This window comes from Episyrphus balteatus, chromosome 1, assembly GCF_945859705.1.
Source record: "Episyrphus balteatus chromosome 1, idEpiBalt1.1, whole genome shotgun sequence".
In the NCBI taxonomy this organism is placed as follows: domain Eukaryota; kingdom Metazoa; phylum Arthropoda; class Insecta; order Diptera; family Syrphidae; genus Episyrphus; species Episyrphus balteatus.
In genome coordinates, this window is record NC_079134.1 from 175,805,759 (window position 1) to 175,831,808 (window position 26,050).

At 30.0% G+C, this 26,050-nt stretch overlaps 4 protein-coding genes and 2 long non-coding RNA genes across 7 annotated transcripts in view; 3 read left to right on the top strand and 3 right to left on the bottom strand.

The window, feature by feature from the left end:
• LOC129907900 (protein Wnt-5) overlaps positions 1–26,050 on the top strand; it is a 124,298-nt gene that overhangs the window by 61,634 nt on the left and 36,614 nt on the right. The window contains exon 3 of the mRNA XM_055984392.1: positions 22,238–23,804. Within this exon, the coding sequence (XP_055840367.1) occupies positions 22,238–23,804 (1,567 nt within the window). The remainder of the gene's footprint in view (positions 1–22,237; positions 23,805–26,050) is intronic.
• On the top strand, positions 194–17,820 carry LOC129907910 (uncharacterized). The gene is made up of 4 exons (XR_008771198.1): positions 194–352; positions 17,064–17,144; positions 17,327–17,500; positions 17,575–17,820. It is a non-coding gene; the product is annotated as an uncharacterized LOC129907910 (long non-coding RNA).
• On the bottom strand, positions 6,070–7,126 carry LOC129907909 (uncharacterized). Its single transcript, XR_008771197.1, has 3 exons — positions 6,995–7,126; positions 6,537–6,710; positions 6,070–6,470 (listed from the first exon to the last, which is right to left on the bottom strand). It is a non-coding gene; the product is annotated as an uncharacterized LOC129907909 (long non-coding RNA).
• LOC129907906 (uncharacterized) lies at positions 7,587–8,114 on the bottom strand. Its single transcript, XM_055984397.1, has 2 exons — positions 7,841–8,114; positions 7,587–7,765 (listed from the first exon to the last, which is right to left on the bottom strand). The coding sequence occupies exons 1-2, from the start codon at positions 8,018–8,020 to the stop codon at positions 7,592–7,594; spliced, it is 354 nt and encodes a 117-aa protein (XP_055840372.1). The 5' UTR covers positions 8,021–8,114; the 3' UTR covers positions 7,587–7,591.
• On the bottom strand, positions 14,669–16,931 carry LOC129907908 (uncharacterized). 2 transcript variants are annotated; one of them, XM_055984400.1, is made up of 4 exons: positions 16,817–16,925; positions 15,191–15,219; positions 14,956–15,129; positions 14,669–14,884 (listed from the first exon to the last, which is right to left on the bottom strand). In XM_055984400.1, the coding sequence occupies exons 3-4, from the start codon at positions 15,127–15,129 to the stop codon at positions 14,717–14,719; spliced, it is 342 nt and encodes a 113-aa protein (XP_055840375.1). In that variant the 5' UTR covers positions 15,191–15,219; positions 16,817–16,925; the 3' UTR covers positions 14,669–14,716. The 2 variants fall into 2 exon arrangements, with proteins under 2 accessions (XP_055840375.1, XP_055840376.1); XM_055984401.1 differs by lacking the exon at positions 15,191–15,219 and having other exon boundaries at positions 16,817–16,931.
• On the top strand, positions 18,222–18,961 carry LOC129907907 (probable salivary secreted peptide). Its single transcript, XM_055984398.1, has 3 exons — positions 18,222–18,317; positions 18,383–18,556; positions 18,621–18,961. Exons 2-3 carry the CDS (start codon positions 18,383–18,385, stop codon positions 18,789–18,791), a joined length of 345 nt encoding a protein of 114 aa, XP_055840373.1. The 5' UTR covers positions 18,222–18,317; the 3' UTR covers positions 18,792–18,961.

Below are 26,050 nucleotides of genomic sequence, written 5' to 3' on the forward strand. Positions count from 1 at the left end.
CATAATTCTAAATTTGTAGTTTTAGGACCTCCTCTAGTAATTGATGCAAATCCTGAACCATAAACTCTGTCTTTATTCAAATCAATAGCATTTACAGCAGAAATCAATCTGGGGGTAGTACTAAGTTTGACACCCTTTAAAAAGAAATTTAAAAAATATTATTTTCTTGTTTAAAGATTTTTTGAAACTTACCGGCGGAGGATATGTAATATTTTGAGAAACCATTTGATTTGGTTTTGCTGGCAATATGACAAATTTTTGGAAAATCAATTTGTCTTGAGGTCCAATCATTCCATGGGTAAAATTAACACCATGACAGGTGGTAAAACAGAATGCTGCCACTAAGGCGAAGGTAAGGACTCCACAGTGTTTCATTTCGAACTAATTTTTGGTTCTAATTGATTTTTATCTCAAAGTGATCATAGCATTAAAAGATTTTTGGTTTTATTGAAACAAATTTTTGAATTTGTTATAGTGTTTGATGACTTTTGATTCAGTTTTTCGATTCTCTAAAAATCAGATAATTTTATTTACCCAATAGCACATTTTAAAATCGACATTTTGACTTCATATTTGAGTAGAACTTCATAAAAATACAGTTTTTAAGCAAAGTTGTGGTCCAGAATTATCGGGTTCAGTTGTTGAGAACACAATTCAAAGTTTGTTATCATGAAACACTTAAAAATTAGTTTTGAAAAACTCAAAAGAGTACATTATTGAAGATGCGAATTATATTTTCTATTTAATCCACAATTTTACAAAACGGATTTATTTAACTTTCTTCAATTTTAGAAAATCTTTTAAAAATACTTCAAATTTTTAAAGTGCTACTTAAAGCCCCTTCATGCTGATTATGAGGAAAAGGAAATACATATATAAGTCGATTGTCGCTCTCTCACACGCGTCACAAATAAGTACATATACATTTAAGAATATTTTCAAGAACTTGCAAAATAAATTTTCACTTGTGTAAATATTTACAACAGGTTGAAGTATCTTTAATCAACTTAAGCGGTTACCTACTCAAGTTTGACATTATTATTTATTTTTTTTTGTGAAATGATAAATGGAAATTGTTGTCGTTTTTGAAAAAAAAAAAATTATTTGTTTATGTCTAAGTGAAATACTAGGTTATCCTAAATTAGTCACCGCTTAATAAATGCTTATGATTTAATATTTCAGCAGCAAATGGCATTCAAAACAAAAATAAATAATAAATAAAAAGCTTTAAAGTTCAAAAACTTATGACTTCTAGTTATTGAAAATATTCAGTTCCGCCATACAATAACCGCCTTTGTCGAATAGAAACAAGAGAATAGTGCAGGAAAAATGTGATAGGTATCAACAAGATTTTAGCGAAAAAATGTTTAATTTATAGAAGTCGACTCAAAAAATGTTTCTTCTGCATCAATTTGAAGCACTTATGTTTTGAAAATCTATGAGCATAAAAGTATGATCAGCGATTTTGTGCTGAATATTTGCAAACTCACAACTATATTAATCTTTTTAAATAGGTAGCCACTCTTTGAATTCGGATCAAATTTGTCTTGCATTGCCATGAAGGCTCCTTAAAGTTGTTTACTATATGCTTTAGTGTTGATTCCAATCCTTTTATCGAGGATGACTTATCATCTGTCTCTATGTCAACATTAAAACGTTGTAAAAATGTTAGACCAAAGTCCTGTGCATAATGTCACATGGTGGATGCAAATAGTTATTCATCAGAAATTTTGATGATGTCAAAATAGTAAAATGCTGTTATTTCAAAAATTGTAAAGTATGAAAGTTTTTTATCCACATTTTGTGCATATTAAACCTAGTTTATACTTACTTATTTCATATTGCTAGTATTTACTATTTTTTATGCATACGGGTCGGTGCCGTGAAATAACGCCGAGCGAAATAACGCCGAATTCCAATATTCGGCGTTATTTCACTTTACAAGAGCGAAATAACGCCGAATTTCAACATTCGGCTTTATTTCACAATGACAAAGTGAAATTACGCCGATTCGGCATTATTTCACTTTTTTAGTGGGGCAAATCCTGCTAAGTGGAAAAATTTCAATGTAACCACGTGTAGTCAGTTTGGTATTGATATGCCATATTCTTGGCAAAGGGACATAAGGACCATGGACTTTTTATTTGTGGGACTTAAGTCCGAATTGAGTAAGACATAAGTTCCAAATTAATTGTGGGCCTTATGTCAAAATCAGGTTGGACATAACCCCCACAAATAAAAGATGGGCGTTATGTCCCACTAACGAACAATTCACAAATTTTAAAATTATCTCCCAACTGGATTTGGGATAGTTACAAAATTCGATTTTGCACTTATGTCCCACCCTATTGGCACATACGCCTATCCAATAGTGTATCCAAAGCAGGACAGCATCTCCCCAGCCTCTAAACATACTTCACTGTTTATACGCCTAAGTCCTGGGTATTATTATTGTATTTATGTGTATACCAAACAACAAAGATATGTTTGTGTTATAATTTAGCAAACGCGAAGCGGAAAAAAATTTGCTTACATGAGAATCTATTTAATTTTCAGAACCCAAACGCGAAGCGGAAAAAAATTTTGCCCACGGGAGAATCAATTTTGAGGTGTGAAAATAAAAATTCGCGCGAATTTTTATTTTCACACCTCAAAATTGATTCTCCCGTGGGCAAAATTTTTTTCCGCTTCGCGTTTGGGTTCTGAAAATTAAATAGATTCTCATGTAAGCAAATTTTGTTCCGCTTTGCCTTCCACCATAATTAAAACAGGTGGGATTTATTTGTTTCTTATCTTTGTATTGTGATTAATTTGACCGCCCTATTCGCGAGATAATTTTTTTATGTCCCACTCAAGTGGGATTTAATTCTTAAATATAAATGTCGGACCACTCAAGTGGAACATAACTCCCATAAATAAAAAGTGCGCGTTATGTCCTTGGGCCTTATGTCCCTGCGCCACGTTTTTATCACATCTTGAAACTAATCTAGGAAAATGAATAATTAAGACGCACATAAGAGCCAAAACTTTTTGGAACCTATACCTCGATGGGATGGACATAAGTCCCAAATTGGTATTGGAGCCATTGTGCCCTAATAAATTTGGGCCGTATATGCCTTTGAAAATAAGAAAAAGGGGAACATACCCTTTAACTTGCGTTTGCTTTTATGCTCACTTTTCTAACATTCGGCCTTATTTCTCAGTTGGGACTCGGCGTTATTTCACTTTGACTAAGTGCAATAAGGCCGAATGTTGAAATTCGGCGTTATTTCTCTTTTGTAAAGTGAAATAACGCCGAATTTTGGAATTCGGCGTTATTTCGCTCGGCGTTATTTCACGGCACCATACGGGTCATTGTGGTGCAAATAAACCAATCCCTAATATCTTCGATACCAGAAACAAAACTCAATACTACCTACTTTTAACTTTATTTTTCTTATTTCTGTCTGAATTCGAAATTTTTGCGGCTGGACCTTTTTTTTCATGCGTTCTATATGACCTAGCCAAATCAGTTTAAAGAGGTTTGTGCCATTGTCAAAGTCTCTGCACCATAAATCAGAACTACATGATAAGAGTATTGTTCAGCGACACTTCAGTTGCTCGAGTTAGGGCTTTGATGGTCATTTGCCTTCTCAGATCAAAATAGGTTATGTAAAGTCCTTTAAATTGGATACAGCGCCTTCTAGATCCAAAAGGAAGAAACTAAAAGAGTATTTTTACAGCGGCTCTGGTAAATATGTATTTTATCACGAAAATAATTTAAATAAAGTAAAAGTTCAAAACATTAAACCCCATAAACCCCAAAAAGTATGCAATACAAATAAAAATATCAAAAAAAAAAAGATTCAGGCTATGAAACTTTCCTACTTTCTAGGATTTGATTTTAGAGTAGTCGGGGATTAGTTCACTTTATTTGTGTTTTTGAAAGACCATTGGCATTGTGAATTTAAATCAACTCTATCGCTATACATTCTAAAGAAACGTTTATTTTCAAATCTTGCCAATTTAGTGCAATTCTCAAATTTGGGAAGCTGCTCTTTGAGTCACCTCATTCTTACTAATGGAATTCAGAGACAAACTTTGAATTACTTAAATTCTTTGAACACATTCGTTATGTTTTGTGGTTTTAATAGAAAATATCTGAGACTAATTTATTTTGAGTATTCACCTTATAGACCAGGGTCGATAATTTTTGAAACCAAAAAAAATCATAGTAGAATGAAACCCATTGGAAAAGGAGGTGAATATGATGAAAATTAAAGGAAAAATAAATTACGGGCGAGCCGAGTTCGGGAAGTGGGTGGGTTGAGTTTTTAATGGTAAAAAATGGTATATCTCGATTTCCGGCAAAACTACAAATCCTATCGAAAAGAGTTGTTTTGCAAAGTTGTAGGTAATAAAAAGATCTACAACTTTTGTATCAACAATTTTTTCACATAACCTCAAAATTTATGTGAAAAATTCAAAAAACCGAGTTTTTGGTTTTTTATTTTTATCTTTTTCAAAAACAAAAATTTTTCTACGAAATTTGGTGAAAACTTACCTTATTATGTCCCAAATACACTGTAATTTATTTGATTGAAAATATTAATTTGTTCACCTTATTTTGACTTAATACCAAAAAAACACCCTAATTTTCAATCGAAAATTCACGTGTCAAAATATCAGCTTTTTTCAAAAAGTCAGTGAGCATGACGTTCGTTAAAATGTCTTTTTTCTGATGGTGTAAAAAAAAATTTTACATTAGTATGCTATAGAACATGTTCTAGTAAAATTCAAAAAATGAAAAAAGCTTGAATTCGAAAAAAAATTTTTGTCATTGTTTACAATTTTGGCCTATTTATTCAAATTTACACTTTAATTACTCAAAAAACGTAAGATTTCATGTAACATTGATTAATCTTACGTTTTTTGAGTAATTAAAGTGTAAATTTGAATAAATAGGCCAAAATTGTAAACAATGATAAAAAAATTTTTCGAATTCAAGCTTTTTTCATTTTTTGAATTTTACTAGAACATGTTCTATAGTATACTAATGTAAAATTTTTTTTACACCATCAGAAAATAGACATTTTAACGAACGTCATGCTCACTGAGTTTTTGAAAAAAGCTGATATTTTGACACGTGAATTTTCGATTGAAAATTAGGGTGTTTTTTTGGTATTAAGTCAAAATAAGGTGAACAAATTAATATTTTCAATCAAATAAATTACAGTGTATTTGGGACATAATAAGGTAAGTTTTCACCAAATTTCGTAGAAAAATTTTTGTTTTTGAAAAAGATAAAAATAAAAAACCAAAAACTCGGTTTTTTGAATTTTTCACATAAATTTTGAGGTTATGTGAAAAAATTGTTGATACAAAAGTTGTAGATCTTTTTATTGCCTACAACTTTGCAAAACAATTTTTTTCGATAGGATTTGTAGTTTTGCCGGAAATCGAGATATACCATTTTTTACCATTAAAAACTCAACCCACCCACTTCCCGAACTCGTCTCGCCCGTAATTTATTTTTCCTTTCATTCTTATCATATTTCCCTCCTTTTCCAATGGGTTTCATCCTACTATGATTTTTTTGTACTTTTTAATGTTTTTGAAGGCATCGGCACTGGTCTATTAGAATAAGTACAAGCATCTAGTGGTTGGACATGTGAAGGATTGGGTTATTTAAATTATTGCTGTAACCCTAAAATGCTTGATGGAATCAATTGACGAATTTGTGTTGAGTTTAACAGTCCAGGGAAGTAGATTAAGTCATATCGTAAACATGAAAAGTTTTTTTTAGATTCTTGACATTATTTGCTCAAAAAGACATTTAAATTTTCTGGTCCCTTTACTAATGTAAGAAATCCGGTATTTGGATTCAGCCCAAAAATATGATAAGAATATAGTCAAAGCTCGTTTTGAGCATTTGGCTTTATTATGAGATTCATGAAAATATCCCATTCCTATTTCGTCCTTGATACCTCGAAGACTGTCCATTTTCGGACCTTAAGCCTTCTTAAACCATCGGAAGGATATCAAGTGCCTACAACAATCAAAAATTAAGACAAATCCGCACAATAGTGATTCTTATTTACTTTTTTTATTTCAATGCATTCGGTATTCATAAATATTTTTTAGAAACTTCAATTTTATTGATCCCAGTAATATAGATAAAACCATTCGATTCTACCATTTATTTACATTTACAATTTTGAATTTTGTTTACACCATCAATAAAAATATCTTTTCTATTTCAGACATCCAAATCCATTTCAAAATGTATAGGAATCAGTTTATTTCCAAAAATTAATGATTTATCTACCCCAAATTTCTACTAAGCAGTTAATATTTTCATTTCTCTTTGATTTGAATTTTAGAGTTACTCCTTTTGAACCAATTCCTCCGCTTGATAAATTTACTTCAGCTGTGTACTTAGCTTTCAGATCGGTGACACGAATAGCAGTAATAGTCATTGCATCATATTTCTACAAAAATATATAAAAAATTAAATTAAAATTATATACAAAACAAAAAATTTAAAAAAATCTTACATCTTGTTTAAAAATATACTTTGTCGAGGTAGTAAAACCAATAATACTTGATTTTTTAACTTTTTCCTTTGCAATGATTAAATCTCTCGAATTTATTTCACCCCATTGATGAGTGCCAGCTTGTGCACAAACTACAAATGTAGCCAGAACCGCCAATAGAATTACGAATTTCATCTGAAAAATCAGTTATAGTTGAAATTGAACTTTTTCCACTTTTAAGTCTAGTACCCGGCTCTTATGAAATGAAAAATTAATACGTTCCAAAATATGGAAGCTTAGTAACCTATTATCAATTTTTTGAGAATTTATTTAAACTTAAACAAACCACTTTAATAAAGAAAAGAAGTTGTAGTGAAACTGCTGAAATTTCCAATCAAACCGAATTTTGAATTCCTTTTTCATTTTCACTTGAATTGGGTACCAGACTAGTAAATATAATTACAAACTAAGAGACTCACATTTAAAGCTTGCGACGTAATGTTGTCAATTCAAAAACTGATGCGGAAGTATTGAAATCAAAACAATTTATTGGCTTTCAGTGTCAGAGTTTTCACTGTTCAATAGGCCTTTATCTCACTTTAATTTTGATTGTTTTGAATAGATTTTATTATATCTTATCTTATTTCAATGTAAATAAAAAAAAACCTCATTGTGCTGTGAATCACAATTTCTGAGAAGTGTTTTCGTAAAAAGATTGCCTACAATCAGTTTGTATACTGAGTTACTGAAGATTTCAAATCTTTTTTTAATTGATCAGTTGAAATGAGAGGGTTGTAAAGTGCCATGGGACGCCAGTATTTTAGTGACGTACTAAAATTACTACCAATTGACCAAAATTTCCCCAATTTTAACTGTCGCTGAAGCTGATATAATTTTTTTTAACAAACTTTAGTTATCAGTTTTGCGAAGTGCTATAAACTCTTATTTTCTTTGTCGTTAGGTTTCTTCAAAAACTGATTTCGAAATTTGAATAACTACAAAACCATTTTTTAGAATTAATCATAATTTTTATTAAAAAGAAGATCTTGTTCAAAACATTTTCACCATAACAAAATTTATTTCTTTCCATAAACTTTAACAGAAGAATTGATACATCCACCGAGTTTACCCTTGAATTTCAAAGTTACTCCTTTGCTTCCAATACCTCCACTGACAACGTCAACCGAAGCATCACACTTCTTCTTTCGATCAGTTACAATCATACAAGTAATAGTTCTTGGATCCGAACTCTGGAGAAAAAATTATAAACAATTAAATCACAGTGTTCCGAAAGTGTTAATTAGTATTTTGATTAATATTCTTACCTTTTGTTTTAAAACGTATTTCTTTGAATTGGGAATACCGAAAAATACTCCTTTTTTTGTAACTTTGTCCTTGGCAATAAGATAATTATCCTTTGGACCACATTCACCAAATTGGTATTCACCAGCATAAGTTGATACTACGAGTACCAACAAAAACGACAATACAAACAAATATTTCATATTGGAAGGAAGATTTATGTTTTTCTTTTCGTTAGAATTTAATTCCACCGATCTTATAAAGAAACTGAATAGACTAATCGAAGAATTTTAGTATTTTAAATAAATTTTTTGGTAAATTAAATCAAATTCCACTTCTTGATTGATTTTATTTTATCGAAATGATTTTTAACTATGATTTTTTTTTTTTCTAATCTTATCTTCAGACAGTGTTGCCAGAATAGACCGAGAGCCAGCGACCTAAAGTTTGCAGGTAATTGCTTAGTATTCACCCCTATGAAATATGTTTAAGGACATCCCCAGGCATGTTACTGCAAAAAAAAAAGTCTCGTGAGACGTGGCAAAAACGGTCTGCCAAGCACTTGAATGTGAAAAAAATTTTAAATTAAGAACTCGACCTTAAATCAAAAAAAAAAATATTTAAAGAGAACGGCAACACTTACAAAACTAAACGATACCTTTTTTTAAAGGTAAAAAGTTATACTACTTTTTGGTTTTTATATAAATGTTTTTTGATCAATAGTTTTTGAAACAAAAAATTTCAAACACAAAATTTTGAAAAAAAATTCAAAAAAAGTTCAAACAGTTTTTTTTTTTCATAAAATTTACCCAATCAAGTATTATTTTTTTTTTGTTTTAATTTCTCTTATATATTTTGAGTCAAACACCGAAAACTAAAAGTCAAAATCTCTTTTACTTTTCGAGAAAACTGAAAATTACCAAACCTTCTATTTTTTCACCAACGCCAAAATTACGGCTATTAATTATGTCTTTCAGAAAGGAAGTAAGATGTTCACGGGTTTTATTGCAGGAATCGTTCAATGGGTTATAAAAAAGATAAAACCGCGGAGTGCTATTAAATGAGAGGGTGGGAACTGGAGATAGGGGTGCAAAAGCCCCCTTTTTGGTTTTTTCAATATATCTCGTAAACAAAGCATAATTTTGAGATATTGTTCTTAATAAATTTTGTAGAGAATAAAATTTCCTATAATAATAATGTTTTTTAAAAATTTATAAAAAAAATTTCCTTACCAAAACAGTCAAAACAAACAAAAAAAAATTAAACAAAATCAATTTTTTTCGTTTTTTTACTTTTTTGGTTGTGTCTCTTATTTGGGCTGAGATAGACATTAACATTGCTCTAATAAAACATAGAAGAGTAAATTTTCTTTGAAATGCTGGTCTCATCAAATTTTTTCATTGAAAATTAACCAAAATATGGCCATTTGAACCTATCTTTTTTTCGCAGATTCAGTTTTTCTCAAGTAAAAAAGAAAAATTTGAGGGGAAAGTACTATAACTTAGCAACCAAGAATTGATAGCGGTTTTTTGTAGAAGGGTTAAATACAATCATTTTTTACTATGGGAGGGGGTGTCTATCTTCCCCCGTTTAGGCGGAAGGGGTTATTAAAAAAAAAGAAAAATACTTAAAATCAAAAAAATTTATTAAAAAACAACGGTAACACTTACAGTTGAATCATTTATTTGCAAAACATGATAAGTCCACTTTTTTTCAAAATTCGTTTTTTTGACTAAATTTGTACTCCAGGGATAACCACGTCTGTCTTTAAAATATGAAGTATCTACTCCATCTATATTCGATTTTACAGCTACGCGAAATATTTTTTTAGTATCAAAAACAGAATAAGTCCCGGACTTATCATCTTTTGAAAATAAACAACAGCTTCTTTTTGTGTAAATGGTATATTAGATTAATGGCTGAAAATCTTAAGTTTAATAAGCTACTTTAAAGTTAAATAAGCAGTCCGGACATCGTATTTTATTCTCAAATACAATTGTTTGATAGACTGGGGCTAAAAGCAAAATTGCATATCCATTTAAAAACTAATTTCACATCCGTTTATTTTCAAAGTATGATAAGTCCAAAACCGTTTTTATTTTTTATCTTTTGAGCTATCGCTCCAAACATTAAAAACGAAACGGTATTTTGTAGCTAGACAAGAGTTCTACAGAATATATTTTTTATAAATTTTTCTACGCATATCAAAAGAAAATAGAACGTTTTTTTCTTCTCCTGAAAAATTTAAAATCATGGACTTATCATGTTTTGCAAATAAATGATTCAGTTATGAACGATACTTTTTTCGAAAGCTAAAATTATACACTAAATTTAAATTTTTAAGTTAAGTTATTTAAACCGACTATTTCGAAATAAACGATTTCAAAGTCAAAATTTTAGAAAAAAAAGTTTAAAAAACACGTTGATTACTATTTTAAGAATGACTTTGGGTTTCAATACGAAGTTTATCCATAAAGTAAACAGCCTCAATTGATTTCTTATCAAAAACTGAAAATCATTATGTTCCTATGCCTTCTTGTTTTCCTTAAAAAATTAAAAAATGCAAAAACTTCTTTCTTTACCAGGCTCATTCATTTATTTTGAAAACAATTGATTTAAATAACTTAACTTAAAAATTTAAATTAAGTGTATAATTTTAGCTTTTGAAAAAAGTATCGTTCATAACTGTAAGTGTTACCGTTGTTTTTTAATAAATTTTTTTGATTTTAAGTATTTTTCTTTTTTTTAATAACCCCTTCCGCCTAAACGGGGGAAGATAGACACCCCCTCCCATAGTAAAAAATGATTGTATTTAACCCTTCTACAAAAAACCGCTATCAATTCTTGGTTGCTAAGTTATAGTACTTTCCCCTCAAATTTTTCTTTTTTACTTGAGAAAAACTGAATCTGCGAAAAAAAGATAGGTTCAAATGGCCATATTTTGGTTAATTTTCAATGAAAAAATTTGATGAGACCAGCATTTCAAAGAAAATTTACTCTTCTATGTTTTATTAGAGCAATGTTAATGTCTATCTCAGCCCAAATAAGAGACACAACCAAAAAAGTAAAAAAACGAAAAAAATTGATTTTGTTTAATTTTTTTTTGTTTGTTTTGACTGTTTTGGTAAGGAAATTTTTTTTATAAATTTTTAAAAAACATTATTATTATAGGAAATTTTATTCTCTACAAAATTTATTAAGAACAATATCTCAAAATTATGCTTTGTTTACGAGATATATTGAAAAAACCAAAAAGGGGGCTTTTGCACCCCTATCTCCAGTTCCCACCCTCTCATTTAATAGCACTCCGCGGTTTTATCTTTTTTATAACCCATTGAACGATTCCTGCAATAAAACCCGTGAACATCTTACTTCCTTTCTGAAAGACATAATTAATAGCCGTAATTTTGGCGTTGGTGAAAAAATAGAAGGTTTGGTAATTTTCAGTTTTCTCGAAAAGTAAAAGAGATTTTGACTTTTAGTTTTCGGTGTTTGACTCAAAATATATAAGAGAAATTAAAACAAAAAAAAAATAATACTTGATTGGGTAAATTTTATGAAAAAAAAAAACTGTTTGAACTTTTTTTGAATTTTTTTTCAAAATTTTGTGTTTGAAATTTTTTGTTTCAAAAACTATTCATCAAAAAACATTTATATAAAAACCAAAAAGTAGTATAACTTTTTACCTTTAAAAAAAGGTATCGTTTAGTTTTGTAAGTGTTGCCGTTCTCTTTAAATATTTTTTTTTTTGATTTAAGGTCGAGTTCTTAATTTAAAATTTTTTTCACATTCAAGTGCTTGGCAGACCGTTTTTGCCACGTCTCACGAGACTTTTTTTTTTGCAGTAACATGCCTGGGGATGTCCTTAAACATATTTCATAGGGGTGAATACTAAGCAATTACCTGCAAACTTTAGGTCGCTGGCTCTTAGACTAGAATGTTTTAGATGCAAGGAGACGAATTTGAAAAATCTTGGAGCCAAAAATATCGGCTTTTACATTGTAGGTACCAACAAAAAAAACCGGATAAAATTTTTTTGTATGAAAATTTTGAAAAAAAATCATATAAGTTCAGAATTCCAGTAAAATTAATTGTTTTACATTTTTTTGTAGGTTAAAATTTAACTTTTCATTTATAAAAGAACCTTAAATTGCCAAGTTCAAAATTTAAGCAATTAAATTTCAAAAATTCAAAATTTATAATAGCGAGTAGAATGGTTAAAGAGCCTGTTTGGCGATGAATAGCAAGCTCTGGCAATGTTGTTTTAAAGTTGCAAACAATAAACATAATATTTTGGCAAAATGACGTCTAATTTGTGTTTGTTTTTCCATTTAATCTAAAAAAAAGTGCAAGTAATGGACATGTCAAGATTAATGACTGACTACAACTTAAGACGAGAACGACAAAACTTCCATTTTTTCATTTGAAAAAAAAAAAAAAAAAAAAAAAAAATGCAATAATCGGTCGCACGTACTTGCTCTTACAGTTCAAAGCACTTTTATACTGTGTATCTTTATAAAAAATTTAAAGAAATTTGGATATTATATTCGTGAAGAGCCAACATGGAGGACAAGTTTTTTTCAATGACAATTTTTTGTAGGTATAGGACTTTTTCTTTATACTAACAATGCAGTTTTATTATAACTGCACATTGAGTATGAATATTATATATTGAATATTAAGTAGATATAAAAACAAACAATTTTCAAAATTAGGATAAAAATTATCTGTACAAAATTTGAAGATAATCTGTTCATTCGTTTAAGCTGTGGAAATGTTAAAAATGTTGGTGAGATAAAAAAATAGTGTTTAGTATTGTCAAAAAAAGCTAAATGATTTCTTTTTGTATCTCAAAGTTGTAGGTACACAGCGAAAAATAAGACAATTACAGTCAAAATTATGTTCTTGTTATATTTATCGACTAAAAATAACACGATTTCTTATAAAAAATAAATGAAATCCGTTTAAACTCTGTTTAAATCAAAGGAACTTCATTTCATTTTTATATGAATTTTCTTTAAACAAAATTAAGTATATCTTCTAGCAATTAAAAGATTTCTCAATCATTTTGTATGCATTCTTATTAAAGTTAAAAGATTAAACGAAAATAAAAGGATGTTCACCTTAATTTTAAAAGATTATTTTCTTTCAATTTTGCTTGCAAGAAATTTGGAAGAGTTGTCTGCACAAAATCTTCTAGCACGCAGAAATAATCACCCTAACAAAATACGAAACAGTTACTTTTTTGGTTACAAAAAAAATACGAATTCCTCAGGAATATCATTTAACTAATTACACAAAAAAAAAAAAAAAAAATTGAAAACACATAGCAAAAAAGAATTCAAATGCATGTACGGCAGAAATAAATCCATGTCTGATTAGTCATTTTCGAATAAACAAGTGTAAGTTTGACATAAATACTTTAAATTAACATCATTTCATTTTTTTGATTTCTAGTTGACATTCCCAATATTTCGGGAAACTCGTCGTTTTCGGATATGACCCTTTATTAATGGTTGATTTTATTACCAGTAATCTTATGAATAAGTTCAGCAAGTATTTAAAAAAATATTTCATTTTGGCCAGATACTTTTTTTTAATAACGGTTATACAAAGTTTTTTTGCTTTTTTGTAAAAGTATGAGTAGAAATAACTTATTCAATTCATTTTATTTTGTTCTTATTTTCAATTGGTTTACAAAACAGTTTTGACTTAAAATAAAATAAAATTAATGTCCCCAAATTTCAACTCGTGATTTAATTTCTTTGCCACGTTTGGAGTACAATCTTATCGTACAACCTTTTGATCCGGGTCCTCCATGCAATAATTCAGCTGTTGAATCAACTTTCTTCGTACGATCAGTTATTCTTATTGCAGTAACAGTTTTGGCATCAACACTCTAAATAAATTAAAAAAATTTCAAAGTTGAACGATAATTCAAACTATTAGATTGTTATTCTCTTACCTTTTGTAGGAAAACATATTTCTTCGATGTGACTAAGGCAAAAATACCTTTATTTGTAACTTTGTCCTTAGCTAACAGTTTATCGTTTGGCCCAATTTCACCCCAGTTAGTTTCGGCAGCAAAAACACAAACTAAAATTGTCAAAATAATTGACAATGCACACAAATACTTCATTATAAAACTTAGTTCTAAATGCCACGATCGATGGAAAATTTATGATCAGCTGTCTAAAATGACTGACAGTAGTCACATAAAAACTTTTTAATTTATATAAAAAAAAAACAATGTTCAAATTTTTGATAAAGTAAGCTCTCTACCTTTGTAACAAAAAATAAACAATTTCAACAACCAAAATGACTAAAAACTAAAAATAGTTAATAGAACAATAATCTTATCAATAAATTCAAATTTTCCGAACTTTGGGTAAATCATTGATGGGGTTTAACAGATATTAACTATCTCGGTATAAAAACCCCATATTGCAGATAAAAATGAGGTGATATTATTTTTATTTTTTCAATTTTCGTAGTACCTTTAAAAGTAATCAGTGTGTTGATTACTTTTAAAGGTACTACGACTCTTTGAACAGAGTCTAAAACTTCCCGTAAGACGTATAAGAACGTTATTAATAGATTTCTTTTTCATTTTATGACTTAGTTCAATCACAAAATTCGTAGTTCTTGTCGCAGCAAAACCAATTAAAACTATATAATTTGTACTAAATAGTGCTACATTTCAGTTTTTCATGATTATCCTTTTATGTTTCAGATTGCCTTCCGAAAAAAAAAACTGATGTAAAACCTTTTATATCCAAAAGTCATTAGATTCAAGTTTAATAAAGTATTTTAAAAACAAAATTTAACACAAAAAATTTTTTTTATATATAAATATTTTTATTTAAAACTTTTTCAACGTTGAACGAAGTGAAGTACGTTTATCTTCCCCAGATCTCGACTTTTGATAAGATGCCTTTGCTGCGTTCTGATGTAAATTTTAAGGTTGCGCCTTTAGATCCAGGTCCTCCATTTACAAGCTCGGCCACTGCACCTTTATCCTTTAGATCAGTTACTCTTATAGCAGTTATTGTCAATGCATCGATTTTCTATAAAAATAAATCACAGTGAGTGTTTTACAAGAATTTAGATCCGTTGTTTTCAATAAAAAAGCACTTACCTTTTGTTTGAAAATATATGTTTTCGAAACACGTAGACCGAGGAAAAACAATTTTGAAACTTTATGCGATTCAATTTTATAATCCTTTGGCCCAATCGTACCCCATTCGTATTGGTAACCGACTGTACAAGCGACAAGAGTCACAACAACTGTCAATAAAAGTACGAATTTCATCTGTAAGGTAAAAAAGGTTTAGTTTTCTAAATATCTAAAATTTAAGTCTTTCAAAACTCACATTGGCTTTGAATAAAACTCGTACAGCGACTACAGAAATAAAATAAAAGTAGTAATCATTTATTCTTCACAGACAGGTGGAATAGAATATTTTTTTTTTATTATCTTTAATACGATTATTAAATTGAACCTGATTTCTAATAATTTTTTTTTGACATTTATCTTATCTCAAAGACTAATACATAAATGTGGAAATATCATTAAAAATTATTTAAATCTCAATGACTGATAAAAATGGTAAAGATTTTTTGTTGATACTTTAGAGTACAAGAAGTTACCAGCAATCACGTGAATGGTAACTTGCGTATGTTTAGTAAATTCTCAAATTTTTTAAGTTTTAGTTGGAAAAGATAAAAATTTAGTTAACTCTTTGAAAAATAACTTTAATTAAAAACAAATTACTGATTGAAACGAAAGAATAAAACTTTTCCATATGCTCAATATTATCTATTGCGGAAATATCTATTTCGTAACCTTCTGCTTGATAAATCAAATTAAAAGAAAAGTAGAATAAAGTTTTAATATAGTAGGTATGCAATATCTTGTTACAAAAAATTGTTGGATGTAAACTAATTTGTATGAATCTTCCAACTGGATTTGAAAATAACAACGAAGTATGCACTCCATTTTAAGTTTCAAGTAAAAAAAACCTTGTTTTAAATTGGATTTTAAAAAATTCAATCATTACGAGTAAATAGATAAATAGGGAAAAAACAAAACCGCAAAAAAGTTCTAGAAAATTTGAAATTAAAATTATGAAAAAAAAAAAATTTGGGTAATACGGATTTTTTTAAGTCTTTGCTTTCTCTTTTCTAATTTCTTGTAAGAATCGTAGAAATTTGATTGAAGGGTCATAGAAAAGGTGAAATAAATAATAAGCTTTCAGATAATATAAAATCATTATAGGTTGTCATATAAGAAAATGGATTTAATAGTGTCAGAAGATAAAAAGGATTGTTTTTTTGTGTTGCTTTTTTTGATGAAAATTGATTGGATACAAAAAATTCTAGTTATTTTATTAGATGTCGTACAGACATGGTTGAATTCTTTAAGCTGAAACAATAGGCTTTCAAATGGTATAAAATTGTGATGTAAAAAGAAAAAAAGTTTAAATTTTTCTTTTTTTTTTCATTAAAAATGATTGTTTTAAATAAATTATTTTCATAACTTTTACGCATTATAAAAATTTAAGTAAGGCTTTTGTATTCCGATTTATCCTTTATATTCAACAAAACAAAAAAAAAAAAACTAGGAAAGAACTGAGAATTTGAACGCCTATAAAATAAAAGGATTGCCACTGAGAAGCGATACCATAGTTTTTGAATGTTTCAGAATAGTACAAATGTGATTGTCCTATGTTTTCTCAACATATTATAAAAAATAACTGACAATAAACTCTGAAACGAATTTGTCGTCAAAACAAATATTCCACAAAGAAGGGCATTTGGTCCAGTTTTATTCTTCGTTATCATGGTCTCCTGATATCAATCAATTTTAGAAGAATTCCCCATATATCAAAATTCCCATAAATCTGAAAATTTCGTATCTTTTCCACACTTGTCAGATAAGACTAAGATTAGCTTTGATAAATCAAAAATGACACGCAAAAACAAACCGTCAAACTTACCCAAAACAATTTTTAAAAACACCTAAATTTTGTATGGTTTATTGATTAAAATTTAAAAACAATACAATTGATAAGATTAACAAGAGCAAAATCCGAAAGTTCTAGTTTTTGATTGTGCGCCTACTTCAAAATTCGCATGGGGGAAGGAATATATTTCTTATCCGATAAAATATTTCAAATCAATCTTATCATTTTTTTTTATAAACTCAAGTTGCGGTAAGACGTTATCAATTTAATAAATTTACAGACCCAATATAGGTGTCAAGGATTGAGAATATAAGACGTCTTGTTTAAATCAACTTCGAACAGCAGTCTGGAAACGTGAAATGTAAGTATATAAATTTTGGAGTCGAATTGTCTAATACAAAAACTATCGAAGGCGCCTCTAAAGTTGTCTAGAAATTAATTAGTGTTTGTTAGTTTTTGTATGTGACGATTCGATCACTGATAACAAAAGTTACGAAACGAAAAGATTTGAATAGATATATAAAATTCATTTTTGCATTTTAGATGAAGCTCGTTATCCTTGCAATTGTTTTGACATTTGTAGCTTTTGCCACTTGCACAGACTACCAATTTGGTGAAATAGATGAGGAGGATGATTATCTTATCGCTAACGACAAGGTCTCGAAAAGAGTCTTGTTATTTGGTACTCCAAAAAAGAAATATACTTTCAAGCAACCTGTAAGAATTAACAACTTTGGATTTGTTTCTATGTTGATGTTAATTTTCGACTTTTTTTACTGTTGCCATTTTAGAAAGATGACAGACTGACCATAACCGGAATTACTGTTACAAATTCAAAAAGAGGCCAATGCACGGCAGATGTTAAACTTACTAAAGGTGGACCAGGCAAAACAACGGCTACTTTAGAATTTAAAGGACAGAAGGGTTATAAGAAATTTTCATGTACTGTTAAGATCTATGGGGTCGTATAAATTGACCTATAATGATTGATCTCTGAAATAAAAGAAATACTGTTGAGAAAAATTGGTTTTGGAAAATGTTTTGTTTTTTTAATTTTAATTGTATTCAGATTTTGCAAGTTAAATTCCGTTCAAGAATCTAAAACCACTCTAATAGAAGGATTTTTTTTATAGCTTTGAATCTTTGGAATGAAACTTAACTTTGATTCCGTTTTCGAATTATTGCTTAGGTAGCTATATTGTTAGCGCTGTTAGTTTAGATTTTTTATAGCGTCTGGTCAGTTGAAACAAGCCAAAACCATTCAAAAACTAAACATAGTGACCATAAATGTGATTTATTAGCAATAATTAGCAGATATTTTTTTTTTTAAATGCTCTTTTCGCATATTTACAATTGATAATAAAATCTTTCTGATAAGATAAATGTCGTAAATTTATCAAAACATAATCTTTATTCAGATAATAAATACCTACTGGGTAAAAAATCTATTACAGCTGTTAATGTTGAATAAATAAATGATCACAATTTAAAGTGGGTTTTGGTAGTCTCTGTAGGAATTTAATCGAAAGTCGATGTGAGTAGTGAAAGAAAGCCTTTTTCATATACGGATAATAGTTAACTTTTCTGTACGTTTTATAGATGAGAGTCATACTTTTACTGGCAGTTTTTGTGACACTTGTCTCGTTTGTACTTGCTGCTGAATACCAATGGGGTGAAGCTGGTCCAAAGGATTATCTTATGAAGAAGGATAAAGTTAAAAAACGTGCAATTTGGGGTTTTAGGGTTACTAAAAAATACGTCTTTAAACAAAAAGTAAGTGGATTTGGAAAAATGTATAAAATTTGTGTTAATCATTAATTATGATTTATTTATTTAGACAGTTGATGCCCTGACAATTACTGCTATAAAAGCATATGATAAAAAATCGAAATACGATTCAACGGTTGAGCTTGTAAGTGGAGGACTCGGATCTAAAGGTGTAACGTTGAAGTTGAAATCGAAGCGTGGCAAACGTATTTATACTATTGTTGAAATTTATGGATACTAACCATTGTTACCTTTAATCTACACTGAAAATATATTGAAAGATTTTGATTAAAAACAATATTTTTCTATTAGTTATGAATTTCTCCAATAATTTTTGAACGGATTAAATGGCTAAGATTTAGAACATAAAATATATTGAAGTCTGCTTACATAAACAGATGAGTACACAACTTAATCATATACCAGCGCATCAAAGGATAATAATTCATCAACAGAATATTTAATCAAGAAAATCAGTTGCAAAAAAAAAGAGTGTGTGCATACCTCATGTAAACGCGATTAAAGATATAATTCTCACTTGTAGAAATTCATTTAGAAGGTTTGTAGCATATCAAAAATGTTTTACAATGAGAACTAGATGGTGTTACTTGTTAATCTCTTGACATTTCTTTTTAAAAATGTAAATTTTTGTGCTAAAACTCCGCAAAAGAAGAGTATAACTTCATAAAAACAATAACCACGAAAAAGTGTAGGTACGGTCCCAAAAAAATAAAATTCAAATAAAATAGACTCAAAATAAATTGGTTCCAACCATGTGATGTTTTTTCACAGGACAGAACTATTTCGTGAGAAACGTCAGAACAAAAAACAACTTGACAGTTCTCACGAATCTGTTTTAACCTGTTCTGACTCAAAAACAAGAGCAGAAAATCCTGTTCAACTGTTCAATGCACAGCAAACATAGAACAGTTCAGAACAGATAAACGTTTATGAACAGAAAAAAAGCTATTATTAATTTTTGTTCAGAACAGCGTCATTGAACAAAAATTATGTTATGACGCTTTGGGGGCTTTGTCAACTCCTCGAAAACAGAGTATCGTGAAAGCTTTTAGGCAACAGATGGATGATTGGGGTAGAAGCAGTGGATAGAGGGACCGATAACAAGTTAAATGACGCATTAAAGTGAAAATGTCCAAAAATGCAGAATCGCGGTTTTGGCTTTGTGCCGACGATGTATTTAATTTGCCTTAAGGCAACGTTTCTTAAATTCTTATTTTTTGCTGATTAACAAAACGATAGTTGAGTCAAAAAATGTAAGAGACTAAACAAATCTAGTACCAAATACGATTACCTATGTACATTAAAAAAAAGAATTCGTAATTTTAATTCCTCATAAAAGTCAAATCATGCTTCAAACTTTTAATAATTGAAAATCCGAAAACCAGAAGACGCATCTATATCCAATAAATATTATTTTAAAATGCTAGTCCCTCATTGTACTAACTAATTTCAAGTTTTATTTATTGAGTTTTAGGGTGATAAAAAACTTAAGACCACTTAAAATCGGTTTTGGTAAATTTATTTCAAAACATCAACTCAATAAAAACCTAATCATTACTCACATAAATCCAATTATATCCTTTCTCTGGCATAGGCGGTTTAATCATTTTCAATTTTAATTCAAATGGCGCCATCTTGTTTTCCGATTGTAAACCTTTTTATTGATAACTTTGTAGGTACCTACGCTGATTTTCCAAATGGAATCACGTTTTATTACTCATTAAAAAGAAAAAAAAAATAAATTTCAAACCTTTTTGAAAAACCATCATTCCAGACAAAAAAAAAATAAAAGTTGACCATTCTTCGTTTTGTCGTGACTATGTCTCAACTATATCTTTTAACCTAAAGCAAAAGAATAAATGCTTGGTCATTAATCAATTCAACTTTTTATCAGCTCAAACAGAAAGTGGAAATTTATAATGAATTGTATTAATCAAAAAGTGTCTCCATTCTGTAAAAGCATTTTTATTTCTTTGTTTCTATTTAAACAAAAAAAAAAAGAAAACAATAAAACACTGAAACAAATGGTTGTTTCATAAAAAAACCAAGATGAAGCAAGTTGCACATTGAAAATTTTACTACTAATTCAACAAGATAAAAAAAGAAGTTGTATATTTTCATCATTAAAAATACAAAATCCATTTAGCAGAAGGTAGGATGAAAAAAAAAAACAATAACAATTTATCAAATTCAATTATTGTATCGCTTAACACTTGATACTTGGATTAACATAAAGATAAAGACTTAAACTATTGCCAGCGAGGTTTCCAAACCAGCATCATTGATGTTTTCGTTTATAAATCAATTCCCATTTCAGAGGACAGAAACTATTTTAGTGTTAAATGTAGGTTTTTTTTAAGTTTTAGACCTATCTAATAGAAATGAGATAAATATTTGTATTTTTTCTATCGGAAGTCTTAAGAGGTCACTTAATTATGAGAGAAAATTTATCTGAAAATTCAAATGCATTTGTGGCGCCAAATGCCATCTGGTTAAAAAAAGTCTTCGTGTAAACAAAGAGATAAGGTTTGTTTGTTTAACAAATTGGAAAGAATAAAAGTGTTTAAAATATTGTGATACAATTTGATTTATATTTGATGATAAACCAAACCAGTTAGGTAAAATTCGTATCAGTGATAGATGAAATAAAATGCACAACTGAGGTCGCAACTCTTATGTTAAAGGTTTTTACCGAACAAAATTTAGAGAAAATTGCAATTTTGTTATTTTTAAGGAATTTCATATGTATGCAGTGTAAAAAAAAATAAAATCTTTTCTTATAATTAATAAAACACTGATTTAAATGAACTTTTACGAGAACGAAGTATGTAATTTGATTTCATGTATGAAAAGAAATTTTTAGAAAAAAATTTCAAAAATCGTTAAAGCAGTTTTTTACAAATATAATTTTGTATGTATGTATAAAAATTTTCTAACATTTTCAAAAAAAAGTTGGTTCGCCATTTTTAAGAAAATATTCATCAACCGATTTTTCAAAAAAAAAAAAATTTTTGAAATATTTTTTAAAAATCCAAAAATGTGTTTTTTGAAAAATTTTAAAAGTTTTTTAAAAGCGTTTATTTTAACCTTTTAAAATTTTTTTTTTAAAATCTGTTTTGTCGTTTACGAGAAATTCGTAAATTAAAAAACAGTTCTATGAAAGGTACCGTTAATAACGGTACAAAATTTTTTTTTTTTATTTCAAAAGTTGGCTCTTGTGTGTTAGACTACACACAAAAATTTTAATCAAAATCGTTAGAGTCGTTTTTGAAAAAAATTAACTTTTCTATTTCTGTTATATGACAGGTATCGGTAGTTTTGGTCCTAAAAAAATATCAAAATCATCCAAAACTGTTAACTACCAAGTTTGAAGAAAATAGTTCCAGTAGTTTAGGCTGTAGCTCGAGGCACTTACAGACAGACAGAATTGCCGGACCCATTTTTTTGGCATTCTCCATCATCGTAATGTCATGTAAAATTGTTATCTCGATTTCGATTTTTTTTTCTGAACCCTAAACTTGCCTATAGTACCTATATCGCAAGTAAAAAGGTTGAATTTTCAAACTTAGAGCTTAGTAATAAAAAACTCCCAATAAACAAATTATTTCTTAAAACGTTTTTGTATAAAATTCTAATTTTTGTTTTTTTTTCTTAATTTATTTTTAGGTGCCTTGGTATAAAATCGCCATTCATCGAATTCAGCAACGAAATCGAAGTCCTCGCCAACACAAGTGTCTCACTAAATATCACAAAAGACGAGCAAGCCCTAATGCATCAGGAGGGCTTAAAAAAATTGGGGACATTTATAAAACCAGTGGACTTGCGTGACGCCACAACTGGATTTGTCAAAGCAAATCTTACAAAAAAAGTACCCCCATCTTTACCAGGTACCCGAAGACGGGGCCACATAAATCCAATTCAAGAAGAAATGGAACAAAAACAAATAGTCCTTCTCGATGAGGATACCGACGAGAATGGACTACCAGCAAGTCTAACAGAAGAAGATCGAAAATTCATTGTGCCGATGGCATTGAAAAATGTCACTCCAGATCCAAGGATACCTCCAACACCGTCAACATCAACTACAACCACAACAACAACCACAACGACTACAACTGCCATTCCAGAATTTGCATCGAATATTGATGATTTGAAAAATCATATTCTCTTCTTGCAGAATATGACCAAACATAATAGCAACTTTCAAAGTAAATTCGTAGTCTTTCCAAGTTTGCAAAAGGATAAAAGTCCAGTGGCAACAACAACACCAAGTACAACAACGACTACAAGTACTTCGAGGCCGCTTTTTCGGTATACACCACCAATACCGCCGCCAACAAGAAGAGCGACATTTCATTCTTACACAACATCATCTACTCCTCGCTCTCATCAATTTGATCATTATTTCGATAACGAAGATCCAATGGTGGCGATACAGCGTGAGAAGATCACCATTGTGCCACAAGTTCTGTTGCTAAATGATCAGACTCCACCTGATGACAATGAGGAGGATACTCGCAGAATGGGTGATCACAGGGATCAACGGGTAATTTATTCAAAGAGAAAAAACTTCCGTAAATCGAGCACTCCGGCAAGTGTGACCACAACAATACCTACACAAACAACTGTCAATATTCCTGAGAAACCTTTTCGAAAGAATCCCAAAAGACCTAGAAATAATGGTGAAAAGCGTAACAAGAATCAACGAAAGCCTTGTAAGAATCCAGATTCACCGAAATGTCAGCGTCAAAGAAGAAGACAGGAACAACAACAGTTGTTGGAACAGCAACAACTACAACAACAATATCAGCCATTTCAGCCATTTCTTCAGACAATCAACAACACTCGACGGTTTGCAGTATCAATTGAAATACCAGATTCTTTTAAAATCAAACCAAATGAGACTAAGGAACCATCTGCAGAATTGAAGTTATTAAGGATCCCCAGGAGTCACCATAATCGACGAAATATTGGTGGTTCTTATGGGACAACGTATTATGATGCCCCAGCGAAAGAATTCATTATGTCAGGAGGCCAGTTGGGGGGTCTGAACAATCAGATGTTTTTGAATAATACTCCAAGTCCTACAGTTGCTGCTTACTCTGAGCCTATCAATTTGAATCCGGATCTTTGTTATGACGTGGATGCACTCACATATGGCCAAAAGAAAATCTGCGTTATGCATCCGAGTGTGATGCCGGCTATTAGCCGAGGGGCCAGATCAGCTATTCAGGTAAGTGTTTTTCATACTATTGGATAAAAAAAATGTAAGATCCCTATTGAGTTTTTATGTGAAGATAAAATTACGCCAAAGTCGAGCCGTCCACTTTTGAGGGAATTTTAGTAGAGCCGGTATCTTCCGATTTTTTTACTTTTGAATAATGCGTTACGGTCTATAAAGTAGTATCTATAACTTTCAGTGTGCAGGACTCTCCAAGGGATTTCAACCTAATATTGGCAATCCGACTAAACCTCCAAACGTGTCCCGAGAATAGCCTTTCTAGGATCACTAGAGCGCAGAAGTTATAGGTCTAGTTTAATTTTTTTCGTGCTGAAAATATTTTTTCGTGCGGTAGAAAATAAGTTTTATATTAGGTATTAACACTCATCAGGGTATATAAATTAATATGTACCTACAGACAAATTTTAGTTTTTAATGTGTTTTTTTTTATTCGTTATTTTCCAAGTGTGCAAAAAAATTTTTTTTTACTTTGAGTAAGATTTTCTGTTTTACACCTTAAAGGCTCTGTGGGTTTTTTATGGTTTTATACTCAGTAAAGTGTCTTCTTAATGAATCAAGAAAAAAATCTTGCGGCAATTTTGCGCCAAGTATTTAAAATCGCGTTTTTTAGGTTCAACCCCCTGTATCGAAAATGGTCAAATTTTAGAAACTTGGTTGGATAGTGCGAGAAGCAAATTTGATAGCTTATGTTTATAAATTCAACAACTTCTTGGCTTAGAGGAGTCAAAAGAAGAGGTGTTTGTTCTATTTCACATAAACATAAATTAACTAAAAGAATTAAATAAAAATGAATTTCCTTGCTAAAACGTTTCCATTTATCTGGTTTTCATGTTTAATTCATAGATTTAGGTGTAAATAGACGTTTTAATGCAACTTTGCGTAGTTTCAGTCACTTAAACACAAAATATTAGAGATGCCGATTTTTCCATACATTCGTCCCACTGTGCATCAGTAGCCTTCGTTTACTGGCCGTTGGCAGTGATGTAGTTGTGTTTAAGGCTCCTTCCACGTTTTATTCTTTGCTGGTAAGCTCTTTTTATTTGCATTGTAATCTTTGGGTCGAGGTTTCTGACTATTTGGTCTCTCACCAAAGGTTTCTTGAAGCGATTTTCCAAACAATGTTTTATTTTTGGCCTTTGCACCAAGCTTTAATATAAAATTTTCCGATTTCGTGTACCGTCTTGAGCTAAGCCCTTCTTGCCTTCGGTGACCTTGCCCCTCGATTTAAGAAATATATGCCAGAAATTTGTTTATGTGAGCTATAAGTCTTCTCTCAAAACTCCTCAAGCTAAAAATAATAACTATAAGCTATAACGCTGTTGCAATTGCATTCCACCATAATAACATTAAAACAATCTAAAATTTGTCTCTCATAAAAGTGACACTCAAGAAAAAGCTCCAAGACAAAAAACAAATTCAGCCAATTATCATAATCTTGCTAAGGAAAGCACAATGCAGACAAAACGTCATGATAATTTTCTTGCCTGAAGACGAAGAGCAAGCAACCTAGAACCCATCTAGCCTTTATAGCTTTTGCCCGTTTAGCTACACTTTTAAATGAAAGAATTGCCACTTTCTTGAAGAGGCAAAACAATAAAAAAAAAAAAAATAAAAACTCTTTCTAGGTCACGCAAACTGCAAATGCTACAAAAATTGCGTATACGTAAGGCAGGAGAAGAATAAAAGAGTATATTAGGGACTGGAATAACCAACCCCAAGATAAGAAGAGAAAAATAAGGTAGTGCTTCCTGGTTTTATATTTTTTCCAAGAATAAAAAGCGTACACCCTGAAGCTGTGTAAGATTATGTGAAGGACAACGTTCGTATATCCTACTACACGCCACCTGTAAGGATATAGAAAGTATACGAAATAACATTTTGCATCTTTGAGAGATCAAAAGAATTGTTTTGTTTTTTTCGTACTTACTTTTTTTTTCTTATTATTTACGGCAATGAAAGCCAGCATGAAGCTCTGGTATGCAAATAGAGGTCGTTCCATAGCCCCAAGCATTTTGAATCTTCTTCACTATATTTTTGTTGTTTTTTTTGTTTAGAAATCAAAATGAATGTGTGTTTATCTGTTTTTATATGTTTTTCTGAGTAAATCTCGAAAGCTGAAAAAACCCTCACAGATTGTAGAAGGTATATATGTGCGATAACATGTTGAAGACAACTTAAATCAGAAGGGGGCGGGGGGTTGGTTGTGATGCTTGAAGCAGAATAAAATTAACATGGAA

Bases quoted from the DNA above. Each gene is read 5' to 3' on its own strand.
- LOC129907906 (XM_055984397.1), bottom strand. From the start codon at position 8,020: ATGAAATATTTGTTTGTATTGTCGTTTTTGTTGGTACTCGTAGTATCA. The intron at 7,766-7,840 runs GTAAGAATATTA...TTTTTTCTCCAG, and splicing joins AATACGTTTTAAAACAAAAG to AGTTCGGATCCAAGAACTAT.
- LOC129907908 (XM_055984401.1), bottom strand. From the start codon at position 15,129: ATGAAATTCGTACTTTTATTGACAGTTGTTGTGACTCTTGTCGCTTGT. The intron at 14,885-14,955 runs GTAAGTGCTTTT...TTATTTTTATAG, and splicing joins CATATATTTTCAAACAAAAG to AAAATCGATGCATTGACAAT.
- LOC129907907 (XM_055984398.1), top strand. From the start codon at position 18,383: ATGAGAGTCATACTTTTACTGGCAGTTTTTGTGACACTTGTCTCGTTT. The intron at 18,557-18,620 runs GTAAGTGGATTT...TTATTTATTTAG, and splicing joins AATACGTCTTTAAACAAAAA to ACAGTTGATGCCCTGACAAT.